The sequence below is a fragment of the Cottoperca gobio genome, chromosome 5, assembly GCF_900634415.1.
Source record: "Cottoperca gobio chromosome 5, fCotGob3.1, whole genome shotgun sequence".
In the NCBI taxonomy this organism is placed as follows: Eukaryota; Metazoa; Chordata; class Actinopteri; order Perciformes; family Bovichtidae; genus Cottoperca; species Cottoperca gobio.
This window is the reverse complement of record NC_041359.1, coordinates 15,906,004-15,925,988: the sequence shown is the minus strand read 5'-3', so window position 1 is coordinate 15,925,988 and position 19,985 is coordinate 15,906,004. Positions and strand designations below refer to the sequence as shown.

The 19,985-nt window shown below is 34.8% G+C and overlaps 5 protein-coding genes across 6 annotated transcripts; 3 read left to right on the top strand and 2 right to left on the bottom strand.

The window, feature by feature from the left end:
- Window positions 1–5,243: 5,243 nt before the first annotated feature.
- Window positions 5,244–8,265, top strand: tspo (translocator protein). The gene is made up of 4 exons (XM_029431092.1): window positions 5,244–5,401; window positions 7,040–7,215; window positions 7,779–7,917; window positions 8,017–8,265. Exons 2-4 carry the CDS (start codon window positions 7,043–7,045, stop codon window positions 8,188–8,190), a joined length of 486 nt encoding a protein of 161 aa, XP_029286952.1. The 5' UTR covers window positions 5,244–5,401; window positions 7,040–7,042; the 3' UTR covers window positions 8,191–8,265.
- Window positions 8,266–8,857: 592 nt separating this feature from the next.
- On the bottom strand, window positions 8,858–12,711 carry uqcc2 (ubiquinol-cytochrome c reductase complex assembly factor 2). Its single transcript, XM_029431094.1, has 4 exons — window positions 12,487–12,711; window positions 10,407–10,481; window positions 9,128–9,197; window positions 8,858–9,039 (listed from the first exon to the last, which is right to left on the bottom strand). The coding sequence occupies exons 1-4, from the start codon at window positions 12,622–12,624 to the stop codon at window positions 8,933–8,935; spliced, it is 390 nt and encodes a 129-aa protein (XP_029286954.1). The 5' UTR covers window positions 12,625–12,711; the 3' UTR covers window positions 8,858–8,932.
- Window positions 12,700–14,641, top strand: tomm6 (translocase of outer mitochondrial membrane 6 homolog (yeast)). The gene is made up of 3 exons (XM_029431093.1): window positions 12,700–12,872; window positions 14,129–14,263; window positions 14,479–14,641. The coding sequence occupies exons 1-2, from the start codon at window positions 12,775–12,777 to the stop codon at window positions 14,223–14,225; spliced, it is 195 nt and encodes a 64-aa protein (XP_029286953.1). The 5' UTR covers window positions 12,700–12,774; the 3' UTR covers window positions 14,226–14,263; window positions 14,479–14,641.
- Window positions 14,642–14,709: 68 nt separating this feature from the next.
- Window positions 14,710–15,619, top strand: c5h1orf74 (chromosome 5 C1orf74 homolog). The gene has a single exon (XM_029431090.1). It carries the CDS (start codon window positions 14,740–14,742, stop codon window positions 15,529–15,531), a length of 792 nt encoding a protein of 263 aa, XP_029286950.1. The 5' UTR covers window positions 14,710–14,739; the 3' UTR covers window positions 15,532–15,619.
- Window positions 15,620–16,405: 786 nt separating this feature from the next.
- Window positions 16,406–19,717, bottom strand: sirt4 (sirtuin 4). 2 transcript variants are annotated; one of them, XM_029431088.1, is made up of 4 exons: window positions 19,560–19,717; window positions 18,198–18,685; window positions 17,465–17,759; window positions 16,406–17,371 (listed from the first exon to the last, which is right to left on the bottom strand). In XM_029431088.1, the coding sequence occupies exons 2-4, from the start codon at window positions 18,683–18,685 to the stop codon at window positions 17,219–17,221; spliced, it is 936 nt and encodes a 311-aa protein (XP_029286948.1). In that variant the 5' UTR covers window positions 19,560–19,717; the 3' UTR covers window positions 16,406–17,218. The 2 variants fall into 2 exon arrangements, with proteins under 2 accessions (XP_029286948.1, XP_029286949.1); XM_029431089.1 differs by lacking the exon at window positions 19,560–19,717 and adding an exon at window positions 19,391–19,535.
- Between the last annotated feature and the right edge of the window lie 268 nt (window positions 19,718–19,985).

Below are 19,985 nucleotides of genomic sequence, written 5' to 3'. Positions count from 1 at the left end.
GAACTGGGAGGAAAAAAGCATTTCTGCCCATGATTTTACTGTAAATATATTCAGCCCATTTATTTAATGCTTTCTTTCTTCATGAAAGTCCTTGCCACTCAAAATTGCGTTTTCGCATATCATTACTTCTCCTGGATGTTTGACCTTCACTGTTTGTATTTGTTTGGTGTTAAAAGACTGTTGAGAGAGGGGGTTTTACGCAATGCAACATCGGTTTACACTGTCCCACCTCAACATCCTTGACGTCTTCCAGCTCTGCCCACTTCTGGTAGAAAGTCATGAGGAAACTATGTGAAATGTTCTATTTGAACCTCCCTGTATGAGTCATTATTGCATTGCTGGGAGACATCACTGCCCTACAACTTTCCAAAGAAAACGTACAAGGTTATTTGATTGTTTTACAAAACTAACAGACGATATCTCTTTATTTGAAAAATAAATAAATAAATACAGCTTTGTTAAAACTACAATGTATCTATTTATTTGTTTACTTTCATAAGGACAAGTGTCAGAATCAGAATCCGGTTTATTGCCAAGTAGGGGCCTACAAGGAATTTTCTTTAGAGAATGGGTGCATAACATAAACATAGTAAGAGCAAATAAAATAATAATAAAAAGCATAAATATAGAATGGAAGAAAGTATATGTAAAATATGTACAATATATCTGAACATCACAATAAAATCAAGAAAGAATGCTATAAAAACCATATATCTAAATTAAAATTAAAGAGCTGTTTTAGAAGTGGTAGTTTGTGCAGAAATATGCAAAAACGTCCAAGGAATGTGCAAAGGTTAACAGTATAGTAAAGTGTAAAAGAGAAATCATCCCAAATATGTGTGTTAATGTAACAGACAGATGTGAAGACGTTGATATAACATGTGTATGTATATATCGACCAATGCCACATACCACAGCATTTATAGCCTACACTAGTTTGCCATATCTATTTACTCAAATACTGTACTTAAGTACACATTTGAATTTCTTGTACTTTAGCCTACTTGAGTATTTCCCTTTTATGCAAATGTATATTTCTACACAAAAAATCTCAAAGACAAATATTGTACTTTTTACTGCACTACATTGGTCTGATAGCTTTAGTTATTTTTCATATTAGGCATTTGCGTACCTTTCCTATCCAGCGAAAACATAAAAATACATTTGATTATTTCGCAATAATTTTGTGTGCTGAGAAAATTCTCCTAAGCTAAATAAAATATTTTAAGCTAAATAAAATATTTTAAACCAAAACAGCCTTTTTTTTCAAATTTGTAACGATGCATTTTCCAACTGATTATTTGATCATTTATTTAAATTACATTTATAGCATACACCAATCTGTCTCCTCCAAACTCTTCACTTCTTCAGAAATTAACCGAGCAATGTCTTCTGCAACATCTTTAATCTCCAGAGAGCTTTGGGATTGCAGAAGCTCATACTCAGAGTCTGACACTTCATCCAAAAGAGGTTCAGTGATTTTGCTCACCTCCTTAGTAATTAGTTCTTTAATTTAGTTTTTTCTCCTCCTCTTGTTTGGAAACAGCCTCTAAATGATTTCTCAACCATGTATTTCCATTGTATGCTCGAATGAACCACATGCTATGCTATAAGAAGCAGTTCAAATGCTATGGTTCAAATACAGGCCTGTTATTAGATGAGGTGCCAGAGAGGCAATTATCTTGACCATTAAGAAGCCTTCCTTATTTCAAGGATACAATCAGTATTATGGCTTCATATAGGCTAATAAAGGAATATAATTCATTATTATCAATCAAATTATCAATTTATATATTTTGGAGTTCAAACATAGGAAAAACCTGAAAGGTACAACAGTTTGCATTCATGTCAAGTAGTCATCCTTTAAGAAAGTAAAAGTACCAATACAATGATCTGAAGATACCCTTTACATGTAAAGGTCCTGCATTCTACATCCTACTACATCACCAAAATGTAATTAAAGTATTAAAATGTGAGTGTAATATATATATATATATATATATATATATGAAATATATATATATATATATATGATATATATATATGATATATATTAATATGATATATATATATGATATATATATATATCCATCCATCCATCCATCGTCTACCGCTTATCCGGGATATATATATAATATATATATATATATATATATATATATGATATATATATATATATATATATATATATAGATATATATATTATAGGATATAGATATATATCTAGATATAGATATAGAATATATATATAGATATATATATATTATGATATATATAGATATATGATATCTATATATATTATATATATATATATGGCTATATATATATATATATATATAATATATGATATATATATGATATATGATATATATGATATATATATATATGGATATATATATATATATGATATATATATATATATATATATATATAATATATGATATATATATGATATATATATGATATATATATATGACATATATGCTATATATATGACATATATATATATATATGATATATATATGATATATATATGATATATATATATGACATATATATGACATATATATGATATATATATGACATATATATATTATATATATCAGTATATATATATATATATATTATATATAGATATATAGGAGAGAGATAGGAGACGATATAGGATACAGATATGAGATAGATAGAGAAGAGGATACATAGAGGTAGAGGATATATATAGAAGATGATACAGATATGCATGAGAGATGAGAGAGATAGAAGGAGATAGAGAGAGGAATCATAGAATAGGATATAGCATATAGAGGAGATAATAGCAGAGTAGATAGAGGATAGATAGAGTATGTAGGGGGTAGAGAACATAGATAGAAGACAGAGAGAGAGAGACATAGAGACAGAGAGAGACAGAGAAGATAGATACAGACAACATAGATAGACATACAGACATAATACAGACATATAGAGCTGAGATAGACATAAAGACATATATATATATAATACATAATAATATATATATATACATACATACATACATAATATATATATATACATATATATATGTATGTTGTTGTATGTATATAACATATATATAAATACGTAACCAGTTTAGCAGGAAGTAAGTAAGTAATAATATGTATATATATATATATTATGTAGTATATATTATGTATATATATGTATGATTATATATATATAGGTATATATGTATGTATATATATTATGTATATTATATGTATGTGATATTAATAGGTATATATATAGGTATGTATATATATATATATGTATATATATGTATGTATGTATGTATGTATATAGATAATATTATGTATATGTATATAGATATATATATATAGTATAATATATATATATATATATATATATGTATATGTATATATATCTATAGAGTATATATATATATGTATATATAATCTATGATATATATATTATGTACTAGAATATATATATGTGTATTAGATATATATATAGTGTATATATATATTATATGTAATAATTATATATCTATATATATATATAGATATAATATATATAGATAAGTATATATCTATATTATATATAGATAGGAATGTTATATAATGGATATATCTTATAGAGGTATTAGGTATAGATAGATGTATAATACAGTACAGACATAAAGAGAAGAGAGAGAGAGAAGAAGACACGATCAGAAGAGAGAGACAGACAGAGAGAGACAACAGACAAGATAGACATACATACAGAGAGAGACATGATACAGACAGACATACAGACATACAGACATACAGACGACAGAGAAGACAGAGATATATAACATACATATATAGATACATAATATGATACAACATACAGAAGTATAATATATAGATATACATACATATATAGACATGATATATATATACATACATATAGATACATATATTATATACATACATATATAGATATATATATACATATTATACTTACTTACTTCCTGGCTAAACTGGTACGTATTTTTTGTTGCTACGAAATAAACTTACAAAAAAAATGTATGTATATATGTATATGGTATATAGGTATATGTATATGATATTATAATATATATAGATATATCATACATATTACTAATACATATATTACAACAGATATAATACAGATATATATATATATAGTATATACAATATATATATAATATATAGACATAATATATATAAGGGATACATATATGATACATAAGAGACAGACTATATATACAGATAGAGACATAGATATATACATAATAGATATTTACATAGATAAGATATATACAATATAGAGACAGATATAGGATACATATATACATGATATTATAATACATATAGATATATACATATATAGTAATATATACATAGATACATAGAGACATATAAGAGATAGAGAGAGAGAGACAGAAGACAGAGATAGATATATAGAGACAGAGATACAGACATATACAGATATGACATACACAGATAGACACAGAGATATAGAGATACAGAGAACAGACAGAGATAGATACATAGATATATACATAGATATAGACAGTGAGATACAGATAGAAGGACATAGATAGAGAGAGAGATAGATATACATATATATACCATACATAACATAGATACAGATACATATACAAATAAGTAGATATAACAGAGACATAGATATATTACATATAACATATTAGAAAATAACATATATTACAGATATACCACCACATACACATATATACATATATATATATACCACCATACACATATATATATATATACATATATATATATTATATATATGATACACACACATACACACATATATAATATATAATATATTATATATACTAGTAGGTATGTATAATATATATAGTATGTATATATCATATATATATATCTATATATATATATATATATATATATATATATATATATATATATATATATATATATATATATATATATATATACATACATATACATATACATATATACATACATGTGTTTTGTAAGTTATTTCGTAAGCAACAAAAAATACGTAACCAGTTTAGCAGGAAGTAAGTTACATTAGCGTATGCGGTGACCTTGGGACCTTTTAATGCACAACAATAGGGTTATACAACTTTATTGTTGGATAGCTACCAAAATACTTCACCAACCGTCAATATGCTCTTTAATTTGTCCTCGCGACCAATCAGTTGGTACCACGCTGGGACGTCACAGTGTGTGTTTGCACGGGGAGTGCCCGCAGTCACATGCTGACCACCCAGATAAGATAAGACAGCCCTGCCTGTTCAACTTCACTTATATCACAATACAGCAGCATGTCTGAGGGTTTCACTGTAGGTGTAGCATTAGGTAGCGTAGTCCAACACACCACATATTAACGTTTCTGTGCGAAGGGGCTGACAACTAAGTGAGGGGTGAGTAGCATGTTACATCATACCTCACATTACCTACAATATAACGTTAATAACCTTACAATTATATTTAACTGCATCTTTGTCTTATCGTTAGCTAGCACCTTTCAGTCCTGTAACCTCAAGACTCCTACAGAACGAAGAAAATACAGATTAGCTTGAAACTTACGTTAGCATTATTTGCTGTTTTAAAACAAATGTTTACATTTTTGTGGCTCTGTGAATACTTGCCATACTTGTTAACTGTTTTCTAAAGCTTATAAATCTAAGTTTATGAATGCAGTTTTATACCTTTCTTAGCCACTGCTATTCCTTTTAAGACGGCATGAAAGAAAACACGAAACATCATGGGTTACATTTGGTAAACATTATGTGTACTTAAATTAAACTAGGAAATGCATTTCCTGCTCAACACGCGTGTGAATGCTGACAGCTGAAAATACATGAATCTAATGCGCTGAACCAGGATCTGAAATGTTAAAACTTGCAGATCTGCGCTAACATTAACTAAAGAAGATAAACTAATACTGTCAAAGGTGGAAATTGAAATTAATTAACTGAAAAGGCTGAAAGAAGAAATGCTTTGTACTTTAAAAAGCATAAACGGGTAGAAATCAATCATGCATGTCCTTTTAAAGAGCATATCTTTTATTATGTAAACCGGCATGTGGTTCTGTGAAGTTTTGTCAAACAGCCATACTTGTTAACCTTTTTTTAAAGCTATTACATCTAGGTTCATGACTTCTTTATATGTTCCTTAGCCAACAGCCATGGGTCTTTATTGTTTTATGAAGACATCATGGAAATAAACTTAAAGAAACACAAAACTTGCATGAGTTTAGTTAACATCATGTCTACTTCAAGTCTGTCTGCATGCAGTAATAACTGACAAAAACTGACCATTAATGTCCTAAAATACCTTTCAAGTACAGCCTGACCAATTGTGGATTAATGAGGCAGATACCAATATTAGTATTTGAGTGTTTAGAGCAGCTGTAATCAATATCTCTCATATTAACAATGGATCACATTGTGTGTGTGAATGTGTTCCCTTGTAGAGATGAACCCACAGAGAATAATCACCGGACTCTGAAGCTCTTCTCAGCTATGTGGAGCTTTAAAATGTCTTTGGTTTCCTGGCCCACAACTTTAGTTCATCCATAGCGTTCTCATTCTCATTGTTTTGGCTGCAGCAGGCAACTGTCTCTAAATAACCAACTGTACTCTACTTAGAACTAGTCAAATATGAAATGATTGCCAATAGGGATGGGACGATATAGGATTTTGTCGTGGATCGCTATAAAAAACTCACAATAAGATTGATCTTGGTGAATTTGCATTATCTGGATAATAGTGACTATCCTCACAAGTGAATTGAAAAAGCTGTCTAGCTCGCTATCATACGGTAGAGAAGTAAAAAATAGAGCCTGATTTTTATAATACAGGAATAATCATGTAAGACAGCACAGACTCACACAATGGGATTCTATTATTTATGCAGGGGGAACTTATGAATTACAATTACTTGATTTAAAATTGTTTATATTTACTAAAAAGAATGTCTTATCAGTAATGCAGTAGGCTTGAACCCGAGCCCTAGCAGCGTTTAAACGGCTATAATGTGTCCTGCTCTTATTACAGAACATGTGGCTGTCCATGCTCGGGATGACCGCCCTGCCGCACGTGGGAGGGCTCTGCGGCGGTTACATCACACGCAAAGAGGTGAAGACCTGGTACCCGACCCTGCAGAAACCCTCATGGCGCCCACCAAATGCAGCATTCCCTATAGTGTGGACATGTCTGTATACAGGCATGGGGTAAGCATCATTGTGTGTCATCTACAGTGTCTGAGATCTACAGCTGCAGCCTTTTAAGCCCCTTCCCCACTGTACAAAAACCCCCCACTAACATCTGGCTTTTGTCTTCAGTGGGAAAGGATACAAACAGCATTCAATCATCTTGGGTTCCGATAGGCAGTGATGGAAACATGACACCTGAGTGAACCAGCTAATTTATCAGCGTAATATGTGACGCACGTCGAAGTGGAAAAAAAACAAAAGAAACACTCTGCAGAAACGAAAACAAACTCCTTAAAACCGTCTTTCCACTGTTCCAACAACCACGTTTGAAAGGGAGCATGAAGAAGTAACCACCGTAACATTTTCACTCTTTACTTACCCTGCTTTCGTAGCAGACCGTTTGTGACGTTGAACGTGACACTCCAGAAAAAAGACAGGAAGGCATACTTGTCTACTCGCAATGGGAAAGGAGTCTCGTCTATTTTTAGCGCGTTCCTGTTTAAAACCTTCGGAAAAAGGGTTTTATTGTCAGTGATGCAACCTCGTTATCTAAATGATCCTTTTTAAATGTCGTTATGCAGCTATGGCTCCTACCTGGTGTGGAAAGAGCTGGGTGGTTTCACTGAGGATGCACTGGTTCCACTGGGACTTTATGGGCTGCAGCTCGCTCTGAACTGGATCTGGACTCCCATCTTCTTTGGTGCTCACAAGCTGAAATTGGTAAGTTTCCCACATAAATGTAATTATTTCTGTTAACTGGGAGACCAAATGGGAAGATTAAAGGGTCGGCAGCTCAATATCATTCTGTGCCCAATTTAGGGACTCATGAATATCGTGCTTCTCACTGGGGTCGTCGGAGCCACCATGGTGTCTTGGTATCCCATCAGCCGCACTGCCACACTGCTGATGGCGCCCTACCTGTCCTGGTTGTGCATTGCCACCTCACTCAACTACTGCATATGGAGAGACAACAGTGAGGAGAAAGAAGAGTAGCCTTCTTTTTGATGTGCGATTTATGATGAAGAGTGTTGTAGTTACTGCTAGAACAATAAAAACATTTCTATACAATGTGTCACTATTATATAAACATTCCTTCAGTCACCGCAGACCACCAACTCATTTCATTACTCAATGTTAACATCCAGAGAGGTATAAACATTTTATATATTTCAGAGGAGAACACTGGCATTGGATCAGTAGTCTCTATTGGCAACCAGAGTTAAATCATTGGTATTGAGAAAGTTGGATTAGTTCATATAATAAATAAATAAAAAACGATGAGGACACCCGCACCCCAGAGTCCGATAGGATGTGTGCTGGATCAAATATAACCAAGTAAGAAAAAGAACAGATCTGCAAACCAAATGGCTCCGTTTGAAGGATTTTAATCCTGCTGTGTAACATTTGACCAGGCTCCTTCTCAGACACTTTACATACCGTTCTTTTTAGAAAAAACAAAGACAAACCCTTGGTGGAGGAAATGATCTACGAATTAAAAGTGTTTTTAATGTAATTTACATTTTTGGTGGGAATTCTTCATCACCCGTCTTTAAATGGTGTTGTGTTTTGATCCCTTGGAAGAGGGGACACAATTGACATCTGTAGAGTTTAAATAGTTTGTAAAGACCAAAGAATACATCTGAAAAATAACAGCAGTCCATAAAGATAACAATAAGCTTTATTTCTATACATGCAACGAGACGAGAAAAGAAGAAAGAAGTGCGAGAGAGAGAAGTTATTTTTCAGGAGCTTTTTCTGGAACGTCTTCAGGTGATTTGGAAAATCTCTCCGATAACTTTTTCCACAAACCCTTTTTGTCCTCGTCCATCTGTTGAACATTCCCTGTACAATAATAATAATAAAGTTAGCTGTAATAAAAGTGTCTTTCATAAGTAGTTATAAACATAAATGTGATATTGTGGGTCCATACCTGACGACAAAAGCAATTTACATTCTTCCACCGTAACTCCTGTAAAGCTTGTGTCTCTTACACGAGGAAACTGGGCAGATACAAAGACAAGTTAAAAACATTAAGGTTCCACGTAGGAATAAACACTCATAAAATAGCTGAGCCAATTAGGGTATTACTTTTCTAACTTTATATATATATCTATCTATTATAGATATAGATAGATGATATATATATATATATCTCTTGTATACACCAGCAAAAGTGCTTTTTTCTTTGTCAATGAAAGTAAATGCCTTTTTATATTCCATTCATTTTAGATATATCTAACTAGATATTATTTATATATATATATATTTATATATATATATTATAATATATATATAATATATCTATATATATATAATATACCTATATAATATCTATATAATATATATTATATATCTCTAGATATATTATCTCTATATTATATATATTCTAATTATCTATATATATCTCTCTCTACTATCTCTCTCTCTCCTCTCTCTCTCCTCTCTCCTCTCTCTCCTCCTCCGTCTCTCTCTCTATCTCTCTCTATACCTCTCTATCTCTCTCTCTATATCTATCTCTATATATATCTCTCTATCTCTCTCTCTCTATCTCTATATCTCTATCTATCTGTGTTTTCAAAAAGGAAAAAGAGTGAACTTGATTCATTTCATGTGACAAATTAACAGTCTTCGTCCAAGTTATTGGCCACACAAGTTTAGAGAGACCTTTGTACGAACCATAAATTATTTTATTATTCTCAAACAATGAATGCTAAAAAGCAATAAATGCGCTAATAAAAGATTAGTGCTTCAACTCATGGCATGAAAACAGTAAAGTGTGGAGTTTTTTATTTATTTGAAAAACTTAACTGATTGCAATCAAACACACAAAGGCAGACCCAAGACAAAGGGCAGCATTTATTCATGCTAAACTTGCACAAATAAACACTTTAGTATTACTCAATTCTCAGTGACTTGAAGAAAAACAAGTTTAAGGTATACAAAAAAATATATATATTCTGCCTTTTTATTTCTCAGAAACTATAAATAGCACACAAAACATGTAAAACTGGTATTTTGTGTGATTTACAAATCTCACAATAATCTTGGACACAACTTTGACTTGATTTCTGTCCACCAGTAGCAATATCTAGGTTATTTTGTTGAAAATCTATTTTTGGAAGTTGTGATCTTAGAAGATCAGAATCCCGATTGATGAATAGACCCCCCCCCCCCCCCCCCCTCCTGATATGAATATTTACTGTACTTACTCGTTGTCTGTAGTAGTTGCTGTTAATGCGGACCAAGCTTTCATACATTTGGTCGCACTTCTCTGGATCTGAGATCTGGTGGGTAACATGTATTAATTGGACAAATGTCAAATGCTATGAACACAATTTCTCATTGAGAACAATGCGATCGCTAGCAAAAACAGATTCCATGAGAGAATAAAACAGAGTAAATTATAATAAATATTTTTGGATAAACATATAAACCTTAAAAAACTATTAGGAGACCAACACATTGGCCGGCTGATCATTATAGCGTATTGCATTGAGTCTTGAGCAAAAGAAGATCCTGCAGAGTCACAATTTATTGATTATACGAACGTTTCAGTCCGTTTAGTCCTTTGTTAAGAGTATTTCAAATGCTTTAGTATTCTCATGTCACTTTTTACTTCTACTCCACTTCAGAGGGAAATATTGTACTTCACTACAACGATCCAAAACTTCACCCATTTGACAGCTTAAGTTACTTTACAAATAAAGATTTTTGCACACAAAACATATGAAAATCTACAAGTACAGCCAGAATGATTAGTCGATTAATAGATTGACAGGAATTAATTGGAAACGTTATTTGTTATTTATCATGTAAAGACATTTCATGGTTCCAGCTTTTCAGACGTGAGGTTTGCTGCCTTTTATTTATATTGATTATTTTGTAATACGTTTGAGGTTAGGACTGTTGGTTGGACAAAACAAACATCGTGATGGTTTCACTTAGGCCTCTGGGTAATTATGATAGCATTTCTCAGTATTTTTTGATATTTTATACAAAATAGTAAAAGAAATTTGCTCCACCTCGACCAACTACAACAGTTAATGTACTGTAATGATATAATAATAACAGTCACACCATTTGTCTGCATTGGATACTTTCACTTTTAATACTTTAAGTACATTTTATTGTTTTTACTTAAGTAACATTTACAAGAGACGACTTTTTATTGTAATGTAAGTGCGGAATTAGTACTTGTACTTAAGTAAAGGATCTAAATACTTTCTCCATCACTGTATACCGGTATAAGATTAGACTGCAACGATTAGTCGATCGGCAGAAACATAAATCGGCAACTATTTTGATAATAGATTAATAGTCAAATAAAAAAATGTACGCAATTTTGGGGTACATGTCCTTCTCAAATATGGATAATTTCTGCTTTTCTCTGTTTTTATATCATACTAAACTGAGCATCTTTGAGTTTTGGACTCACAAAACTAGACATTTAAAGACATCATCAAACTGGGGTGGACATTTCTCACTGTTTTCTGACATTTTATAGACCAAACGCTTAATTTAAATGCCTCCTCATACTTGGTACTGTGAACCTTTGTATATTCCTCTGACAACATTGCACATTTCTGCACAATTCTACAACTTTAAAACTGCACAGCTCTTCCACTTTTAATTCAGATATACTGTACATATTTTTCACAGTAATTTGAGATTCTATTGTATTTTTATATATTTATTTATAGTTTTAAAGTAAATTCTTCTTTCAATATTTGCTCTTATTTTTCCATTTTAATTTATCTTACTGTGTTTTTGTATGCACCATTATAAAATCAAATTCCTTGTATGTGAAAAAAAACTTGGCAATAAACCAAATTGTGATTCTGATTTAGAAAATAATTAGAAGAAAAGATGATAATGAAAACAGCCCTAATATGAGAATATATCAGTAGTACTGTAATTAATATATATCAGTAGTACTGTAATTAAGTTGAATAATAATTTAGTGGAGTAAAAAGTACAAAACATTCTCTGACATGTAATGAAGTATATACAGTAAAGTTAGTAGTAAACAGAACTATGAGTGCAAGTACCTCAAAATTGTACTTGTACCACTTATGAAACATTGTTTACATAATGACAGCCTTTTCTAGCTAGTTAATGAAAGTCATGTTATAAAGTACAAACTTAAATAGGAACATAAGAACTCCCTGTAAAGCCGCATTCATAATACATTACATTTTAAAGAGGCTCAATCAACGACCATGGCAGACAAGGTCGGCGGCTGTTAGCCCGGTTATCCACTTAGCATAGCGCGGTGTGTTGCTACAGTACCTGTGTGTTTTCACCCTCACGGAAAGCTGAAGCTACTCTCTGCCGCAGAAATGTTCCCAGATCCCGTGCTTTCTGGGCCTCGTCCCTTGGCCATTCCTCGCACAGTCTCAGGAACTGACGGTACCTGGTGGCAGACATCTTTGGAAAATGTCGAGCTCGAGTTTGTGAAGTTCGAGCTTTATCGCACTCCGTACTTCTTGTGTTACATCGAAACTCTTCCCCCTCCGGTGTCTGTGCCCCTCGTTGTTGCTGCTCTGTCGTTACGTTAAACCTCACGTTAGTTGCAAGATGAGCGGAGCAGACGGTAAAAAGGGTCCTTCCACCAGTGTGATGGAGTGGATCGGTACAGCTTGTCGTTTTGCAACAGACAGAAACGACTTCAGAAGGTGAGATAATGTTTATAATAAAATAATGTGTAATGTGGTTGAACTGTGGTCGTTAGCCGTGTAGCTAACGTTAGCACACACTGCGTCCGTCAGAGAGATTTGCCCTTGCCTCGTCCAGTCTCTCTCTCGGATTTCTGGACCAGTCAAACCACTTTATGTTAGCACTTTTTGTCACTACTAAGGCTGGGTTACCAACTGGGCTAAGTGGGAAACTTCCCCGGGGTCCCAGTACTGTATGCCCCCCCCTAAAATCTCCAGGCCTACTGTAAGTCAACTGATGAGTTCATTGATTGATCGGGAAATTACACCACTAGCTTAACTACAGGGGATAGTTTACTAAAAGAACAATAAGAGCCAGGGGCATATCACACTAGATAACAATATTATAAAGAATGCAATGTCTTCAGAATCTTTAAAAAATGTTTTTAATTAGAAAGCAGTTTCATATATTGCTCAACGTATTTCAGGAAAACAATAAGTTTTTCCTTTGTTACATTTATGAATACATGTTTGTTTTTCTGCCAACATCTTTATCAAATGTAATACTAAGAAAACATTTGTCTTAAAATATATGATCTATGACGAAGCAGCAAAGGTCTTGCCAGAATTTATTCGTGTGAGAACTACACTAAATTACTCACTGACATGTCTTTCAGACATTAGTCAACATAATTACGGTGGCCGAGAAGTGTCGAACAAATGCAAAAGCCGAAAGTGAAAAACAATGGATGTTGACAATATACGCAGCTGGCCGACTATAATAGTGGTAGGGTTGTCACAATATCAGATTTTCATTTCACGATAATAATTGACGATAAATATATTATCACGATATCTACAGAATATTTGAACAAAAGAAAATGATATGCATTGTGGCTTTTGCATTCGTTCGACACTTCTGTCACTGTACATAACACATATTGTTAACAAGACCTTGCAGTACAGAATTACACAATTACTGTATGCAAAAGGTAATTTGCAAAGAGCATTTTTCAACTGCCAAATGTTGAACATGTTCAGTTTTGATCACATTTAAAAAAACGTAACATTTTCAATGCGTCTTTAACACAAAAGGTCATGTTGGAGCGTGAAGCAGAGTCCCTGTGGTTGAGACGATATGACTGCAACATCCCTGGTTTGATTCAGGGTTTTTTCAGCTGACCTAGAGATGTAGTTTTTGCTGTTTGTTTTAAAGCATAAGGAGAATAAATGATCAGTTGTGACTCAGTGCATGTCTTATCATATTCATCTCTCAGGAATCTTCTGGTCAACCTGGGCTTGTTTGCAGCTGGTGTTTGGGTTGCAAGAAATCTCTCAGATTTTGACCTGATGTCTCCTCAGCCCATAACATAACCTGGTCAAAACACGCCGCCGCCAAAACCAGGATGATGGTGAGATTCTTATTCTTATTTATCCGGGCGATAGGAAGTTTTGTTCAGTTCACATTACTATTGGCTAAGCTAATGTGTGTTGGTAATAGCTTTATTAATTATGAAAATCAAAAGTTACAATTGAACTGCTGGTCATGTGCAGACTGATGTTACAAATGATTTGCTTAAAGAGGTACATGTTTATAATTGACACAATCTTTTTGTTCCCTTTTTAGGTGTCTTGGACCAACGAAGAAGAAACAAGGGACATGAATAAATGACTTTTGTATGACTAGTTTTACTTTGAAAACAAATCAACTTGTTGAACCAAATCGGCGTCACTTTTCTGTAGAATATTTTTTTGTCATAGGCGACCTGAGGAGAAATATTTGCATTGAATCAGCGTCTCTGTTCTCGTTGTCTTTGTCCCATAGATTTTGAAATAACTTTAATTTAATTGTTACATTTGAATCGTGTGAGATGTGATTTCTGCAGCTATGTCCACTCAGGAGCTCTTTGTTGCTGCAGCTCGTAAATGTCTATCTGCTGGAAGAAAATCTCTTTCCGTCCCTCAGAGTCTGGACCTGGCTGCTCAGGTCTCAGCTGTTGATTTGGGATTGAAGCCGGCTTTATTGTACGACAGCAACGGCGCCGGTGCTGATCAGGTGCAGCAGTATTTGAGCTCTTTGCAGTCTTCCCAGCTTGTGTCTAAATCACTTCTCACACTGGATTTAAATGGAAACACTCTCATTGTTAATCCACTTACAGCCAGGTCAAAAGTAGAGCAGCTGTTTCATGATAACAATGTGGATGTTATTGACGTCTGCCACACACTGCAGAAGCCCACCATCGCTGACCCGCTCAGAGGAGAGCTGAAGAGCATGACACACGGGTTATTGCTTCTCCTGAGGGGGTTTGAACACCTTAAGGAGGCTGAGAAACCTCATTATGTCGGAGGGAAGTCAGAGGAGTGGAACCTGTGCACAGTGTTCGGTATTTTATTGGGCTTCCCCGTCACTTACTGGTTTGATCAGACGAAGAGCTTTGAAAACTGTCTGCCTCTGACTCCCCTGATGGTCACTACAGCTTCAGCAACATGGCAGGCAGACACCGCAGGTCACAGATGTTGTCTGTACTCGTTCAGCGTGCCGGCTGCTCTGCTTCAAACGGTGCAGTCAAACCTGGAAAACTGGAGGCTTTGTTTACAAGATAGATTTCAGCAGCAAAATGTCCTAAAAGATCTTACAGTTTGTCAATCCACAGTCACTCTGCCCTCAGTCTGTTTGTGATGCTAACATGAAGTTTGTCTTAAAAATTAAACTGTTAAAAGAACGTGGGTTTTACTTTATCACTCCATTAAACTGTGTCCAAACAATAGTTTATTTCTTAACGTGCAGTGGCATTATCATTACCTGGGTTGATCATTACCGCTGTTTGAGGTACAGCTACATTCAGTGTAGCAAATATTAAACATTCGGTGGTCAACTTTGGCTTTAGAGCACTTTTAACATTTTGGGGTCCGTTTTAAAAAATAGTAATTAGTGCATAAAGTTGCTGTTTTTTTAAAATGCATACAGTATATCTTGTGCCAACATAAGTAAATGAAAAAGCATACTACTGCTGTTCCTAAGAGAAGTGTGTGATCATCTGTGTCTGAGAGAAAGCAGGAGTTTGTTATTTAGCTGTTAACAGCCTCCACATATGCATTAGTTTATAGATGGTTCTGGAAATGGCTGCAGTTAATCAGTTTGCTTCTTTTTGTGCTCAAATTTATTCCTGCTAACATTTTAAACATGGATCAAACTATCCAGCACTGCATCAGTGGTTAGCAGACTGGACAAATATTTTCTACATTTGGGTTACAAAGCTTCTCTGCAGGTGCAAATCGCAGTTTGAGTGTGTTAAGAGATGGAAATTATGTATTATTTTTGACAGTCTAGTAACTGATGAAAGTGACCAAATACAAATTATGCTTTGAAATTATGTATTTAAAGTAAAAACAGAAATGTATTTTTTTGTGAGACAGGTTGCTGAAAAAACAAATTTCAAGCCTCCTGCTCCTGCTCCTGCTTAACCTTGTTAAACTGTTAGTGTTTAAAATGTACACCTATCAATGTCAGCATCATTATATAAAAAACATGAGACTAAATCATTCCAGGACACAAATCACACCCTTTAAAATCAGCTGATTTCAGCACATTTTATTAGTTTACAAAACATTGTCAAATCACCTCTGTTGGGTCTTACCTACAACATGAGCATCTTGTTTAATTTTACAAACCAGAAGAGCACTTAACCATTATTTTTTTAACTAGTAGCTCATTTAAGTTAAATAAAAGCAGCATCAGGAGACAGAGACTGGGGATACGAACCATGAGGCTCCGTCCTCTCGTCATATCACGGCCTTCAGCTTTCATCTCTGGGCATTCAGACAGAACCACACATGCTGCATGATCTCCTGCACATCTTCTATGTTGCCAAAACCCACAGCAGCAACACTGAAGGCACACTTTTTAAACTTATTTTGCATAAAATAGGTGAGAGTAAACGTGTCAGTTTTTGCAGTACTTAGCACCAAATTCTCCTGGCAGAGAAGTGCACACACTCCTCGCTCCTGTTACGTTACACACACACACACACAAGTTCCAAACACAGTAATGCTGAAGCTGATTATGTTGTATTGTCTGCGTTTGAGGTAGTTTTGACCAGTTTAAAGTGGCAGTAGACACTTTTTGTTTGTGCTTTAACTTATCATTATGAAGTAAATTGCACAATGTAATGCGTATAGAGACCAATGACATCATCACTGTCTGTTTCCAGGTCCGATCTCCTGGGGAAATGAAAGCTCGTGTAAAACAAAACGCAGTGTGTCCTGTGCAGTGTAGCAAACAATAATACCGCTTGGAAACTCTAACTGGTGGGATGAAGTTGTCTATTGTCTCTTTACTGTAGATCCAAGCTGCATGTCCGTGACAGTCAGAGAGGTCGAATGACTGACAGCACTTCTCCACAGCGACCGCTCACTTTCAGCTCGGCTAGGTGATCTGCCCTCGTGGGCCCGATGTTCAGGATGGCAACTGACATTTTCCGATCACCCGCTGCTAGTAAAAACCTGTATCCCGAATATACCTTGTGAATAACACAGAGGGACGAAATTAATGTGTTGTTGTCAACTGGTGTTATTTTGACCAAAGTTCTTCGTGCATTTTTCTAAAAACCCACCTGTAGCGATGACCCCACGACTAGAACTGCGTCCGACTCCGCCAGTCTGTCGTGAACAAACTGTACCGTCGCTTTGCTCACAGTGTCTCCAAAAAACGTGACCTCGGGCTTCAGTATCCCTCCACAGGCTTCACAGGAGGGAACTCTGAAATGGAGGACTTGCTCGTCCTCTATGAAGACATCACCGTCCGGAGCCACAGCGCCCGTCTGCGCCCTCCAGGCTGGGTTTAGTGCTACGAATCTTGTCTGCAAATCCTCCCGTGCTGAGATTTCACCACAGCCAAGACACATCACCCTGAAGAGGAAACGTATATTAACACTAACTAGGACTGCAACTAATGATTACTTTCATTATTGATTAAGATGCAGATGAATCCTGATGAATCGTTTGGTCTCTAAAATATCCATCCCAGTTTCTGACAATTTATTACCTACTGTTTAAACCAAATCTAATGACTTATCATGCACCAACATGTGACAGTTATACCTTTTCATCTTCCTTGAATCTTGGACAAAATATAACAGATGGGAACACCACAACCATGACAACCATCTAGAGAGTGTTAGGGCCCAGATAAGGAGGTGAGAAATGAGGAGGAAGATTTATTTACATTTTGCAATAGTAGTTTGATTTAATCTTTAAAAGTTTGATGTTTATTCTCGAAATGCAAAATGAAAAAAAAAACAATCTTCAACAGCAGGTTCATGATTCATGTGTCAGCTGTTTTCTCACCTGTGGGCACAGCCGTGGAGCTCAGTCAGTCTGTTCTGTCCTGCCTTTGAGTGAAGAGCATCCACATTCTGTGTCACCAGCCAGTGCAGCTTGCCTCTCTCCTCCCACCTCTGCAGGGCCTTGTGTGCAGAGTTTGGCTGATGGGAGGAGAACTGCGGCCACCCGACAAAGTTTCTGGCCCAGTAGCGCTGACGGGACTTTGCACTGCGGACAAACTCTGAATACTGCATGGGTCGTCTGTCAGTGCGAGCATACAGCCCGACACCCTCTGAGCGGTAATCAGGGATCCCTGACTCAGTTGAAAGTCCTGCTCCACTAATAACAAACAGGCGTCTGGCTCGGGACACAAAGTCCTGCAGCAGCTCCAGGGAGTGGGCATCGGCAGTGCTGCAGGCCGGGACAAAGCCCACCATCCCCGCCTGAGGGACTGAGGATGCCCTCCTCAAAGGTGCTGTGTGCAGTGTGAGGATCCGCCGTGGCAATCTCATCTACAGAAACACAAACTAGATTAGAAATTAAACCACACCTGCTCCACAGAGGGGCGGTGACAAGTCAAGTCAATTCAATAGGCTTTATTGGGGATGACGTCTGACATATGTTACCATAACACAATTACTATTAGAGCTGCAACGATTACTTGACTAATTAATTAGTTGATTGAAAAAACAATTATCGCCAATTATTTTGATAATCGTTAAAAACAGCCTCTCCAATGTGAAGATTTCCTGTTTGATATCATATTAAACAGAATATTAATTCTTGACTGACAAAACAAGACATTTAAAGACATAATTTTGGACTGTGAGAAACTGGGATGGACATTTTTCACTATTTTCTAAAATTGTATAGACCATTCGATGAATCTAGAAATTAATCTTTAGATTATTCAATAATGAAGATAAATATTGTGACTTAACTTAAACAATCAAAGTGTTTAACATACAATTACATACATACAAATAACAAAGAGATGTTAGTAGGGCTAGTACAATATACCTAATATTCCATAGATAACAAAAGAACATCTTCTGGTAATAAAATAATATAAAGAAATGTTAAAATAAAATAAAGAGATGTAAATAGTAGAGATACTATACAAAGTCACATTACAAGTGAATGCTAACAGTCAGATAGCAAAGACGCAACACTACACACAGCTAACACACATTTTAAATACATTATAATGTTCTTACGAGGGTTAATGCCAAAGAAATGTTGAATATATGACAGGTTAATATTAAAATATAGCAAGAAAGATTTGAAACTGGGCTACTCTCCTACAGTGCACGGGTCAACCGGTTAGCTAACAGCCGACTAACGTTATAGTCACCATGTAACTTTGTTTCGCTACTTCATCGTTACCTTATATCTGTGATTTACGGCGGTGCCTACAGTTCAACGTTACTGTTAATAATAATAATAATAACTTGCACAACAACAAACTGTCCGCAGATCCAAAGTGTTGGTTGAATAACATGACACACAGGCTGTTATAAGATGGGAACCTTTGTCAGTGACAGAAAAAGGAAATACCAGGTTTCAAGTAACACCAAACACACTCGCGCTGCATTCTGGGAGTTGAGGTCATGGATTTTAAGCTCTGGACTGCCATGGTGTTCGTTCAGCTTTATTTGCCAACATTTCCTTTTTTCCCCGAAGAAATTCACTTATTACTTTTTTACTATATATATATATATATATATATATATATATATATATATATATATATATATATATATATATATATATATATATATAACATGTCATTTAATTAACACTTCTACAAAA